This window comes from Lepus europaeus, chromosome 13 (assembly GCF_033115175.1).
Source record: "Lepus europaeus isolate LE1 chromosome 13, mLepTim1.pri, whole genome shotgun sequence".
NCBI lineage: Eukaryota > Metazoa > Chordata > Mammalia > Lagomorpha > Leporidae > Lepus > Lepus europaeus.
The window spans coordinates 139,393-153,187 of NC_084839.1; the positions used below are offsets into that span (position 1 = coordinate 139,393).

Sequence of the window (13,795 nt, forward strand, 5' to 3'; positions counted from 1 at the left end):
GTCAAAGCTAAAATTAACCATTGGGATTGCATCAAATTGAGAAGTTTCTGTACTGCAAAAGAACAGTCAGGAAAGTGAAGAGGCAACCGACAGAATGGGAAAAAATATTTGCAAACTATGCAACAGATAAAGGGTTGATAACCAGAATCTACAAAGAGATCAAGAAACGCCACAACATCAAAACAAACAACCCACTTAAGAGATGGGAAAAGGACCTCAAGAGACATTTTTCAAAAGAGGAAATCCAAATGGCCAACAGACACATGAAAAAATGTTCAAGATCACTAGCCATCAGGGAAATGCAAATCAAAACCACAATGAGGTTCACCTCACTCCAGTTAGAATGGCTCACATTCAGAAATCTACCAACAATAGATGCTGGAGAGGATGTGGGGAAAAAGGGACACTAACCCACTGTTGGTGGGAATGCAAACTGGTTAAGCCACTATGGAAGTCAGTCTGGAGATTCCTCAGAAACCTGAGTATAACCCTACCATTCAACCCAGCCATCCCACTCCTTGGAATTTACCCAAAGGAAATTAAATTGGCAAACAAAAAAGCAGTCTGCACCTTAATGTTTATTGCTGCTCAATTCACAATAGCTAAGACCTGGAATCAACCTAAATGCCCATCAACAGTAGACTGGATAAAGAAATTATGGGATATGTATTCTATAGAATACTATACAGCAGTCAAAAACAATGAAATCTGGTCATTTACAATAAAATGGAGGAACCTGGAAAACATTATGCTGAGTGAAATAAGCCAGTCCCAAAGGGACAAATATCATATGTTCTCCCTGATTGGTGACAACTAACCGAGCACCAAAAAGGAAACCTGTTAAAGTGAAATGGACACTATGAGAAACAGTGACTTGATCAGCCCTTGCCCTGACTGTTGATGAACAACTTAATACTTTAATTCCTCTTAGTATTTTTTTGTCTGTTCTACTTAATATTGTTCTACTTAAATATTGATTTAATTCTGTAATTAATACAGAGTTATTCTCAAGTGTTGAAACTTAACTGAAAAGTGATCCCTGTTAAATATAAGAGTGGGAATAAGAGAGGGAAGAAGTCCAGCCTTCTGCTGTGGCCCAGGAGTGCAGTGGAGGATGGCCCAAGTGCTTGGGCCCTGCACCCCATGGGAGACTGGGAGAAGCACCTGGCTCCTGCCTTCGGATCAGCGCGGTACGCCGGCTGCAGCGTGCCAGCTGCAGCGGCCATTGGAGGGTGAACCAACGGTAAAGGAAGACCTTTCTCTCTCTCTCTCTCTGTCCTCTCTGCCTGTCAAAAATTTAAAAATAAATAAATAAATAAAAAGAGAGAGATGTATAATTCGGGACATGCTCAAGCTGACTTGCCCCAAACAGTAGAGTTAGAAACATACTAGGGGATTCCAATTCAATCCCATCAAGGTTGCATGTACCAATGCCATCTCACTAGTCCATTTGATCAATTTCTGTTCACAATTGATCATAATGATAGGACTAAGAATCCAAGGGATCACATAAACAAGACTAGTGTCTGAAAATACTAACCGATAGAACAAAAAAGGGAGAGAACGATCCAACATGGGAAGTGGGATACACAGCAGACTCAGAATGGCGGATGTCCTAAACAGCACTCTGGCCTCAGAATCAGCCCTTAAAGCATTCAGATCCGGCTGAAAAGTATTTCAGGCATGAAAAGCCTAGGTACTTTGTCAAAAAAAAATGACCTAAATGAAAGATCTCCGCGAGTGAGATCCCGGTGGAAAGAACAGGTCATCAAAGGAGGAGGTACCTTTCTCTGAAGGGAGGAGAGAACTTCCACTTTGACTATGACCTTGCCTAAATATGATAAGAGTCGGTGAACTCAAAAGGCTTCCATAGCTTTGGCAACTCATGACAAGAGCCTAGGGTGATTACTGATGCCACAAACAACAGTGTCAATTTGTTAAGTCAACAACAGGAGTCACTGTGCACTTACTCCTCATGTAGGATCTCTGTCCTTAATGTGTTGTACATTGTGGTTTAATGCTATAACTAGTACTGAAACAGTATTTTTCACTTTGTGTTTGTTTCTATGTGGGTGCAAACTGTTGAAATCTTTACTTAATATATACTAAACTGATCTTCTGTATATAAAGAGAATTGAAAATGAATCTTGATGTGAATGGAAGGGGAGAAGAAGCGGGAAAGGGGAGGGTTGTGGGTGGGAGGGAAGTTATGGGGGGGAAGCCATTGCAATCCATAGCTGTACTTTGGAAATTTATATGCATTAAATAAAAGTTAAAAAAAAGAGGACATATCACATTCACATTCATTTTTTATTTGGAAGACAGACAGATGGACAGAAACCTTCTGCTGGTTCACTCCTCAAATGCCTGCTACAACCAGGGCTGGGCCTAGAACTCAACCCAGGTCTCCCATATGGCTGGCCGGGACCCAACTACCCGAGCCATCATCCTCGGCCTCTCAAGGTGCACATCAGCTGGAAGCTGGAGTCTTGAGTGGAGCTGGGACTGGAACGCAAGCCCTCTTATGGGGATGCCGGTGACAGGAGCAGTGCCTTCCGTGCTGCACCAATCACCAGCTCCTATACGGAAATTTTAAATATATACAATAGGAGCACGTGTTGTGGTATAAAAAGAAAAAAGAAAGAAAGAAGAAGGTATATGCAGCTGGCATTGGGTTAACCACCTATGAAGCCAGATTCCATATAAAGAACCCTGGTTTGAGTCCCAGCTGTTCCACTTCTGATCCAGCTTCCTGCTAATGGCCTGGGAAAGCAGGGGAAGATGGCCCAAGTGCTTGAGTCCCTGCACCCATGTGGGAGACTCAGACGGAATTCTTGGCTCCCAGATTTGACCTGGCCCAGCCCTACCTGTTGTGGGCATTTGGGGAGTGAACCAATGGTTGGAAGATCCTTCTTGTCTCTGCCTCTGTCACTCTGCATTTCAAATAAATAAATACTTAAAAAAAACAGACACATGTATTCATTGGCTCTGAAAAACTGCATCAATTTTTAAGTATTATTTTCCCTTCACACCTTCTTTAAGTCAATTAAAATCACTGTAGCTTGAACTTACTTTCGATTGGTTTCTTTCCTTTCAATCAAACAGCTGCCTTCCAAGGAGATGCCGGCAAAGAGCCCCCGGGACTTGCAGTAGGTGAAGACGGCCGCGGAGCTCCTCAGGGCCACGTTCCCCTCCAGGTTCCTGCGGGCACACGGGTGTGGCTGGGCTTCCGTCCTCCTGCACCTCCAGGGTCGCCAGGCGCCCCTGAACCCTCTCATCACCCACAGGCACCTGAGAGCTAGAGGACCTGGCTTCTTTTTACACTTAGGATTTCAGGCAACTTAGACACCTCAGATGGTTTACAGTAGCTTCCATAAATAGTCAAAATATACAGTATTTCTGCTCCGGAATAGTATCTCAGTAATAGGTAAGGAAAATAAAGTTTAAGTTTCGTCAACATTGCTCAGATGAAAACACACCCATTTCAAGTTGCCAAGATTTAGTTTGAGAGAAAAGCTGTCTCTTGCTGACATTGTCGGCTACTGAGATTTGATGGGGCGCCACCTCGAAGCTCGGGCGGCTGGTGGCTCCAGTAGAACATTGGCCTGTGCTCCGGGGAGTTCTGGCCTCAGATTTTCTGCTTTACCACACGGCTATGCCCTGTGAATTTACCTACCATGGCCTCGAACCCTCAGGGAATGCATGAGTAACAAACGTGCTCACCTGAATTCACATTGACCGTAGTCACAGGACTCACCTTCCCAAGGGCCCCACCGCCACGGTGAGGTTCCCTCCGAGCGTCAGGTTCCCGCCCTTCGCAAACGCTTCCACTGCTCTGTCATAGTTCAGGATGATCACCAAGTCTGAGACCTAAAACGTGAAAACCCACTCGTGTAGAAATAGTTACAACCCACTTTAAACAACTGCATGTTGGTCAAAGCACACAGTGCACAGACGAAGGAAGGCTCCAGTGCAGACAGGACCAAGGAAGGACCCAGGGCAGCCCTGGGCAGCCGAGACAATTAGGAGGACACCTGTGAGCCCCACGCCCCATCCCTGGGCCAGTGTGACGGAAGCTCCCCTGCGGTGGTGCGGCTCAGGGTCCTCCTGACTCCCTGCTGCGGGTTCTCCCTTCCAGGTGGGTGGTCTGGAGCCCCTTCCTGGCCCTGCAGCCCCTTGTGGAGGGACACGGGTGTGACATTCCAGGGACCCCAGGGTCCCAGTCATGCTGGCCCCACCCCCCACAGGGCAGCTGTTCTACCAGGAGGGGCAGGGCCTCCACCCAGCATTGCAGGGGGTCCCCTGGAGAACAGTGTCTGCGGGAGTGGTGTGGGGGAGTTCAAGGGCTGTGCCTAACACAGTGATGGTCTTGGTCACACAAGAGAGGAGGCTGGCATCTCCAAGAGCTCCAGGCTGGAACCTGGGCAGAAAGCCAGGACGGCGACAAGGCAGCACCAGGAAGAGCCTCCTGCTGGGGCTCTGCAGGGCCAGATCTCCAGCAGGCAGCAGTGCAGGTGCCAGCCACTGAGCAGGGGTCCCCAGGAGAGCCTGCTGGGAGCTGCTGCCCTCCTGTGCAGATCCAGGCCAAGGCTAAAATTCTGAGGAGCCACAGTGGTTGCAGGGAAAGCATGGGGACAGAGTTCACTAGAACAGTCCAGTCCAATCGCTAAGCAGTCAGGCTCAGGACACGAGCCCAGGCCTCATGAATACTGATGCAAGGCACAGCCATTTGTTCTTTTTTTATTATTATTTTTGACAGGCAGAGTGGACAGTGAGAGAGAGAGACAGAGAGAAAGGTCTTCCTTTGCCGTTGGTTCACCCTCCAATGGCCGCCGCGGCTGGCGCGCTGCGGCTGGCGCACTGCACTGATCCGAAGGCAGGAGCCAGGTGCTTCTCCCAGTCTCCCACGGAGTGCAGGGCCCAAGCACTTGGGCCATCCTCCACTGCATTCCCGGGCCATAGCAGAGAGCTGGCCTGGAAGAGGGGCAACTGAGACAGAATCCGGCGCCCCGACCAGGACTGGAACCCAGCGTGCCGGCGCCACTAGACGGAGGATTAGCCTGTTGAGCCACGGCGCTGGCCGCCATTTGTTCTTAGAAATGCATTGCTAGGGAATTCTCTACTGGTAAGGACGGCTATGGGGTCACTGGGTGATATACTCAAAAAAAAAAAAAAAAAAAAAAGGATTATTTATTTGAAAGGCAGAGAGAGGGATCAATCTTCCATCTGCTGGTTCAGTCTCAAATGTCCACAACGGCTGGGGCTACGACAGGTCAAAGCCTGGAACTCCATCCAGATCTCACAGGTGGCAGCGCTTGAACCATCATGTGTTGCCTTCCCAGGCTTACCAGAAGGAAGTTAGACAGGAAGGAGAGCAGCCAGGCCTGGAACTGGTGCTCTTGAATGGGATGTTGGCTTCACAACATGCAGCTGAACCTACTGCACCACAGAGCCAGTCCCAGGCTAACAGTGTCTCACAGGATACCCAACACACATGCAGTCCACAGAGCCGGCCTTGGGTACAGCTCCCATGAGACTATCATACTTGCATTCCACAGAGCCGGGCCTGTAGGTATAGTGTTTCCCACGAGACCACTGTCATACATGTAGTTCACAGAGTTGGCCCTGGGTACAGTGTCTCCCCCAGAATGACTGTCATACTGAAGTCCACAGAGCCGGCCCTGGGTACAGTCTCTCCCATGAGATGACTATCATATGTGCAGTCCACATAGCCGGTCCTGGGTACAGTATCTCCCCGGGACGACTTATCATACGTGCTTTCCACAGAGCCGGCCCTGGGTACAGTCTCTCCCATGAGATGACTGTCATACTGCAGTCCACAGAGCCGGCCCTGGGTACAGTGTCTGCCCCACAATGACTGTCATACGTGCAGTCCACAGAGCTTGCCCTGGGTACAACTCCCACGGTACAACCTTCATATGTGCAATCCTTCTCTGGCTGAGATGGCATAGTCTATCTAAAATGTTTGGCTTTCAAGAAAAAAAATTGTGAGGCAAAGAAGCAGAAAGTGCAAGCCAATGTAGGAAAAAACTGACAAGAATTATTAAAATATTTTGAATTAAATGAAACTTTACTAAAGTTAAAAATTGTGAGATCTGGGGCCGGCGCTGTGGCATAATGGGTAAAGCTGCCACCAGCAGTGCCAGCATCCCATATGGGTGCCAGCTCGATCCCAGCTGCTCCTCTTCCAATCCAGCTCTTTGCTATGGCTTGGGAATGCAGAACATGACCCAAGTGCTTGGGCCCCTGCACCCGTGTGGGAGACCTGGAAGAAGCTCCTGGCTCCTGGCTTTGGATCCGTGCAGCTCCAGCCATTGTGGCCAATTAGGGAGTGAACCAGCAAATGGAAGACCTCTCCCTCTCTCTCTCTCTCTCTCTGCCTCTCCTTCTCTCACTGCGTAACTCTGACCTTCAAATAAATAAATAAATCTTAAAAAAATTGTGAGATCTTTGCCAAATATAAAATATGTGTAAGAAGAGCGAAAGAATGAAGAAAATGAACAGAAATCAGAGCAATGTGAACACCACTGAGTAAGCCAACATGTGATGTGGGTGCTGGAATGAGCAGAGGGGAAATAGCAGAAAAATCTTCCAGGAAATAGGGTTGAGAAGTCCCTGGACTGTTGAGAGAGAAAACGGTGAAACCCAGGGGAAGGGGGGAAGGACACCGCTCCTCTCACGGGGCTGGCGTCTCCCAGACACAGGCAGAGCAGACGCCAAGGCGACCAAAGAGTGTGCAGCAAGAACATGCGCCAGCCTGGAAGCTTCTGTCAGCAGAGCCCCTTTCAGAAATGAAGGAGGCGTCAACACGCTCGCAGATCAAAAGAAAACGAACGCTGAGGGCACCTGTTGCTACAGATCCAGTCTGCAATAGAAGCAAGACGGAAGACGGCTCTTCACGCCGGACGCCAGTCACTGCGGATGGAACTGAGACAACTCCTACGGCTCTGTGCACTGCACGGATGACAGGACTGGCAGGCAGAGCCCAGGCGAACACAGCACGGGAAAGCACTGGGCAGCCATGAGCAGCAGTCTCTCTATATTCTTAACTGATTTAAAAGGAATGGCTGGAATAATCTGCATGTAGCCGTGTTTCCAGGCCCACAGCACAGGCACAGGACACATCTGACTACAGCACAGGGTGAGGAGCGGGTGGAGCCGTCTCGGGGTGACGGACAGTGACTGAAATCCACAGAACAACTGAATCGAACAAAGAGTGTAAACAAGGAGCTGCTGCTCTCACCTCTTGTTACGTAACATTGTGATGCACTGTTGGGCTTCTAACACACAGAGGTGTGACACGCGGCACAGAACCAGCACAAGGAGGAGAGGAAATACAAGGAGAAAGAAGTAGCATTTTTGTGTCTTAATCATTAATCAAATTTTGTGTCTTAATCATTAATCAAATCAGTATGCATTTGAAATAGTTTCTGATAAGATGTAGCATAAGCCCTACAGCAACTGGTGAGAAAATGATTAAAAGTACAGTAAAAAAATCATTAAAGGAATTAAAATGCTCCCTTAGAAAATACTCAATTTGAAAGAAGGTGGGAAAATAGAAACAGGGACAAAAAACAAAGAAAAGTCACCAGACATGAGATGCACAAACAGAGCTGACTGCACCAGTGATGCCATCACAGGTGGCCAGACAGACGACATACTCACGGGACAGACGGGTAGGCAGGGTGTGCAGGGGTGGGGTGGCCAGGCGGGCAGACAGGGTATGCAGGGATGGGCACAGTATGCAGGGTTAAGGTGGGCAGGCTGGCTTGGCAGGGGCAGGGGTGGGCAGGCTGGCTGTGTAGGCTGTGCGTACAGGGGTGGGGTGGGCAGGCGGGGTGGGCAGGCAGGGTGGGCAGGGGTAAGGTGGACAGGCTGGGTATGCAAGGACAGGGTGGGCAGGCTGGGCGTGCAGGGGCGGAGTGGGCAGGGGAAGGGTGTGCAGGGGTGAGGTGGGCAGGCAGGGTGTGCAGGGGCAGGGTACGCAGGGGCGGGGTGTGCAGGCTGGGTGTGCAGGGGTGGGGTGAGCAGGCAAGGTGTGCAGGGGCGGGGTGGGCAGGGTGTGCAGGGGAAGGGTGGGCAGGCTGGGTGTGCAGGGGCTAGGCAGGCCGGATGTGCAAGGGAAGGGTAGGCAGGCTGAGTGTGCAGGGGCTAGGCAGGCCGGATGTGCAGGGGAAGGGTAGGCAGGCTGAGTGTGCAGGGGCAGGGTGGGCAGGCTGGGTGTGCAGGGGCGGGGTGTGCAGAGGCAGGCTGTGCAGGGGTGGGGTGGGCAGGCAGGGTGTACAGGGGAAGGGTGTGCAGGGGTGGGGTGGTCAGGCTGGGTGAACAGGGGAAGGGTGTGCGGGGTGGGCAGGCTGGGTGTGCAGGGGCGGGGTGGGCAGGGGCGGGATGGGCAGGCTGGTGTGCAGGGGTGGGGTGGGCAGGCTAGGTGTACAGGGGAAGGGTGTGCAGGGCAGGGTAGGCAGGCTGGGTGTGCAGGGGCAGGGTGTGCAGGGGCGGGGTGGGCAGGCAGGGTGTGCAGGGGCAGGGTGGGCAGGGGAAGGGTGGGCAGGCTGGGTGTGCAGGGGCAGGGTATGCAGGGGCGGGATGGGCAGGCTGGGTGTGCAGGGGCAGGGTGAGCAGGCTGGGTGTGCAGGGGTGGGGTGGGCAGGCTGGGTGTACAGGGGAAGGGGGGCGGGGTGGGCAGGCTGGGTGTGCAGGGGCGGGGTGTGCAGAGGCAGGCTGTGCAGGGGTGGGGTGGGCAGGCAGGGTGTACAGGGGAAGGGTGTGCAGGGGTGGGGTGGGCAGGCTGGGTGAACAGGGGAAGGGTGTGCGGGGTGGGCAGGCTGGGTGTGCAGGGGTGGGGTGGGCAGGCTGGGTGTACAGGGGAAGGGTGTGTGGGGCGGAGTGAGCAGGCTGGGTGTGCAGGGGTGGGGTGGGCAGGCTGGGTGTACAGGGGAAGGGTATGCAGGGGTGGGGTGGGCAGGCAGGGTGTACAGGGGAAGGGTGTGTGGGGTGGGGTGGGCAGGCTGGGTGTACAGGGGAAGGGTGGGCGGGGTGGGCAGGCTGGGTGTGCAGGGGCGGGGTGTGCAGGGGCGGGGTGTGCAGGGGCGAGGTGTGCAGAGGCAGGCTGTGCAGGGGCAGGGTGGGCAGGCTGGGTGTGCAGGGGCAGGGTGTGCAGGGGTGGGGTGGGCAGGCTGGGTGTGCAGGGGCAGGGTGGGCAGGCTGGGTGTGCTGTCCATGGGGGAGACACTCTAGAGGCAGCAGGCTGGGAGAGGACAGACAAGCTGGGTCACGCAGATCTTCGCCGTGACCCCAGCAGCAGGCGCTGTGTGCGGGGGCTGGAGGAACAGGTAACCACCTTGGTGGGAGGCTGAGCTTCGGGGAAGGCCGCTGAGCGCTAACACAGCTGCACACTTGCAAACCCACGTGGAGGTGCAGGAAGCACTCAGGGCTGGGGAGGGAGTCGAAGCCCCTGTTCCCACACCCACAGTGATTCTCTTCCCTTACATCACTCAAGCAGGCTCTGCAGCCCACCGCACCCACAAAGGGCAAGCAAGTAAGATGAGCAAAAATCAACAATAAAAGTGATAGTTGATGCCATTCCAAGTGCTTTTTTATGATAAATTCCTTTATTTCATCACCAAATAAGCCCAGAGGGAGGCCGTTTTACTCCCCTTTCACAGAAAAACAGAGGAAAACAGAGGGCGGCCTCCCAGCGCCACAGCCTGGGGTGCTAGGGCCAGACAAGACGCTTATTTAATAACCTGTCCAGTCCACTTACTGCTGGTGGGGCCACACTTCACCCAAGGCTATTCTGGTGAGCCCTGTGGCCATCAACACACAACTCCACAGAACACTCTGGGCACTCCCATTTCTACTTGGCTTGTTTCTGAAGCAGGGTCTCAGAGCACGGAAACAGACTTCTCGCAGATCTCAGGGTTCTGGTCTGCTTGCATATAACAGAATTCAGTTCCAATAAGCAAAACTAAAGCACATTCCTTTCATGCTACAGACCAGGCCGCAGTAAGTACAGAAATTCAAATAAAGCCCAGAGGAGAATGGGCAGAGATGTCTCCTCCCAATGAGGCCAAAGGAATGGGGAAGTACAACAGACTAAGTTCATAAACAGACGGCTATGGAAGAAACCAAAATCCAAGCAGAAGAGGACTTCAGTGTACTGAGAGATCCGATTTATGGGCCGCTCAGCAATCAAGCAGCTGAGAGATGCATATTACATTCGATGACACTGCTACAGGGCTCCACAGACGAGGGGACTTCCAGTCCACCTGACAGAAGCCATGGCCATAAGGACCACACTCATAAACTGAAATAATGTGAAGTTAATCCTCACTTAAGGAATGTGCAGGGATTTGAATAGAAGATGTTGCAAAACTGGTTTGTGCCACAAACGACCAGGCATGGTGTTGAGCTGTTGCATCCTGGCCTGCTCAGCAGTGACTTCCCAATCAGCAAGGAGCCTGCCAGGTGCTGACACACATCTGAGAGGAGAGATCCTCCTCTCAGTGGGACAGCAGGGAAGGAAGAGGAGCTGTGGACGGCTGCAGGAGAGGTTTGTTAGGAAAACAGCAGATGGCAGTTCTACAGCAAAACAAGAATGCCAGGAAACGCATGAATTTCAGGTGCTGTGAGCGATTTTGGAAATTGTATGCAATATATAATGCACTTACCTCTATTCCTATTTCAAATCCCCCACCGAGCCCAGCTATCCCGATGGCTGAAGGTGCAGACCAGGCTAGAACAAACCACACGAATCCAACATTAAATGATTGAAAAGGCTAAGATGTAAATGTGCTTTTTTAAAAAAGGAGACTTGGGTATGTCCCTCTACATTTCAAACTGTTCTTTCAGAACCACATACAAACGTTCAGAAGTTGAAGACACATGAAAGGCACTGATGGCAGGCGCCGCGGCTCACTAGGCTAATCCTCCGCCTGTGGCGCTGGCACCCTGGATTCTGTCCCAGTTGCTCCTCTTCCAGTCCAGCTCTCTGCTGTGGCCTAGGAAGGCAGTGGAGGATGGCCCCAGTGCTTGGGCCCTGAACCCACATGGGAGACCAGGAGGAATCACCTGGCTCCTGGCTTCAGATTGGCACAGCGTGCCAGCTGTGGCGGCCATTTGGGGGGTGAACCAATGGAAAAGGAAGACCTTTCTCTCTGTCTCTCTAACTCTGTCAAAAAAAAAAAAAAAAAAAAAGGCATTGGGTGTCCATCAGCAGTCTCCCAGACTAAAAATCTGTGTGTCCCGAGCTTCCCCTTCCCAGATGTAGGAAACCCGGCCACTGAAACACCCACAGCAGTTGATAATTCCCACTTCTGACATTTTTACAGGATGACTCGGCTGTAGCTGTAGCTTGTGGTGAGAGCTTCACTAAGTACGTAGGTAGACCAGAAAGACTCGAGTTTCTGTAATCACTTCCTGAGCGGAATGAGGCTAAATGGTTTCTTTTTGAGGGCAAAAAATGGTTTTGACACCTTCTGTGCCTCGTGGGAGCATAACACATGGGTTATTAATTCAAAACCATTAAAATTCCAGTGAGATAAATTTCCTGACAGTAGTCCTGTCTGCCTTGACGTGTAGCACTTTGGGGCTGCTGGATAGCGAAAAAGTCAAGTCCAGAAACAATACTGTCAGTGCGGCGGGGGAAGGTGAGAGTCCAGAGCGAGCTTTTCTATGTCTACTTTTCTCTGCTGTTTTAGACAACACCAAGGACCAGCCCGCCTGGCTGAGAGGGGCGTGGCAGTCATTCCAGGGACCTGGGGGCCTTCAGCAGATGGCAGAGAGAAATTCAGGTTAGAAACGCACAGACAGGGTGGCCTCGGGACTTTACAGGGGAGCGCCTGTGCCTGAGGCCCCTCTTTCAGGACCCTCTGAAGGTGAGGCCACTGAGGCAATCTGCCCGAAAAGCAGAAAACTCCATAGTTTCCACCTTGTAGAAACACATGGGGTTATTGTGGTTAGGGTTAGGGTTAGGGCTAAAGTTAGAGTTAGGGTTAGGAGTTAGGGTTTAGGGGTTAGGGCCTAGGGTTAGGTATGAGGGGTTAGGGTTTAGGGTTTAGGGTTAGGATTAGCATTTAGGGTTAGGGTTACAGTTAGGGTTTAGGGTTAGGGTTAGGGTTAGAGTTTAGGGTTTAGGGTTAAGATTAGGGGTTAGGGTTAGGGTTAGTGTTTAGGATTAGGGTTAGTGTTTAGGGTTAGGATTACGGTTAGAGAAAAGCCAGGGACTGCAGGGGCCTTGACAGGAGCAGTGATGACGCCAGCAGGTGGCCGAGGCCACTCGCTCCACCAGCGCCTGCAGGTTGTTGGTCAGTGCCCGTTTTTCAGGCTACAAAATGGCTATTAGGAGAACCACGTGCTGCCTTGTGGGACAGTACAGCAAGCGCTAAACCAGATAACAGGTGCTGTCATTGGTTATGACACCTACAAAGATTTCAAACATTGCTACGAATATCACTTCTTGGGATTTGTGGCTAAAATCTTGATTTGATCTCTGAAAAATCAAGGAATAAATTTTACTCCAGAAAGTGAAGCCCTTGATGTGACACTGCCTGGGGAGTCTTCAACTGGCACCAGGATCTCCCACAAAACAAGAACAGCTTGCAGCCACACCTTACTTATACCAACTCCATAAACCAAACAAACCCGCTCTAGCAGAGTCGAGAAGTGAGACTTCAAATGTGGACAGTCGTGTCCCAGCCCTACCCTCCAAGTCCTGTCCCACAACCCGGGAGGAGGGAGCTGGGCAGGCCACTGCGGGTGCAGGCTCAGCTGAGCAGCCCTGGTTGGCCTCACCAGCTTTCCTTGAAAGGTGTTCAAGGTGGAGATAGACCAAAGGAACAACAAGGTCGCTGTGAGCCCGTGCCGAGACTGACGCACACTTACATCCATCTGGGCGGCGTGCCAGGACAATCCCGCTGCCTCCTCTGGCCGTCACCAGGAACCCAGCTTTCACCACGGACAGAACGGCGAGGCCTTTGGCCTTGGCAATCACATGGGCTGCAGACAGAAAGAGCAAGAGCGAGGTAAGTGTCGTCTGTATGGAAGCCAAACCCAGAAATGACACAAGTGACAGCATCAGTCAGGGCGCAGGGCGTGCAGACAGCTCCAGGCATCCTTGGTGGCAGACGAGCTGCGGATGGCCCCTCCACCCCTGCTGCTTTTTTCTTGCACTGTTATTTTTGCAGTGCTAAAGGTGATGCCATAAATGCCCCTAAGTCCCGCAGCTATCAAAATAAACCAGAGATTTAATGAGTCTCTATAGACCTCTAGTAGCAGAGGACATGTTTTGGTGATTTCAATTAGTTTAGGACATAATGTACAACTTAGAATATAGAAATTACTATATTCAAGGAAACAGAAAATACTTGCAGAGTTAAGGAGAAACTTGAACAGTAACCAGGGCAGATCTTTTATCTGAAAGACTGTAGTTAAGTACATCTTTTATCAGTATGTAAATATGGATTCAAAAACAGAAAAATTGAGTTTTGCCTCTCTACAAAAGATTTTTAATTTCATAAAATGATCCGTCACAGCATTTGGGTGCTATCACCTCATTAGCACATTGACAATGTAACCACCTTTACAAAATGTTTGTTTTGCACAGCCTGGACGCTGTCCGTGAGGGAAGGCTCTAAACACAGGCTTCTCCCCGATGGCCCAGCCTCTGCCCTGAGGTCACTCACTCCACGGCCTCTCCCCTGAGGTCACTCACATGATGGCCACTCCCCTGAGGTCAGTCTGGAGTCCAGCGCACACGGAGGCCTTGATTGCCTCA

At 51.3% G+C, this 13,795-nt stretch overlaps 1 protein-coding gene across 1 annotated transcript in view; it reads right to left on the reverse strand.

Moving 5' to 3' along the window:
• Positions 1 to 13,795, reverse strand: part of SH3YL1 (SH3 and SYLF domain containing 1) — a 39,431-nt gene that overhangs the window by 16,197 nt on the left and 9,439 nt on the right. Inside the window, exons 3-6 of the mRNA XM_062208896.1 lie at positions 12,904 to 13,017; positions 10,692 to 10,756; positions 3,758 to 3,870; positions 3,073 to 3,201 (exon numbers count right to left, since the gene is read on the reverse strand). Of these exons, the coding sequence (XP_062064880.1) occupies positions 3,073 to 3,201; positions 3,758 to 3,870; positions 10,692 to 10,756; positions 12,904 to 13,017 (421 nt within the window). The remainder of the gene's footprint in view (positions 1 to 3,072; positions 3,202 to 3,757; positions 3,871 to 10,691; positions 10,757 to 12,903; positions 13,018 to 13,795) is intronic.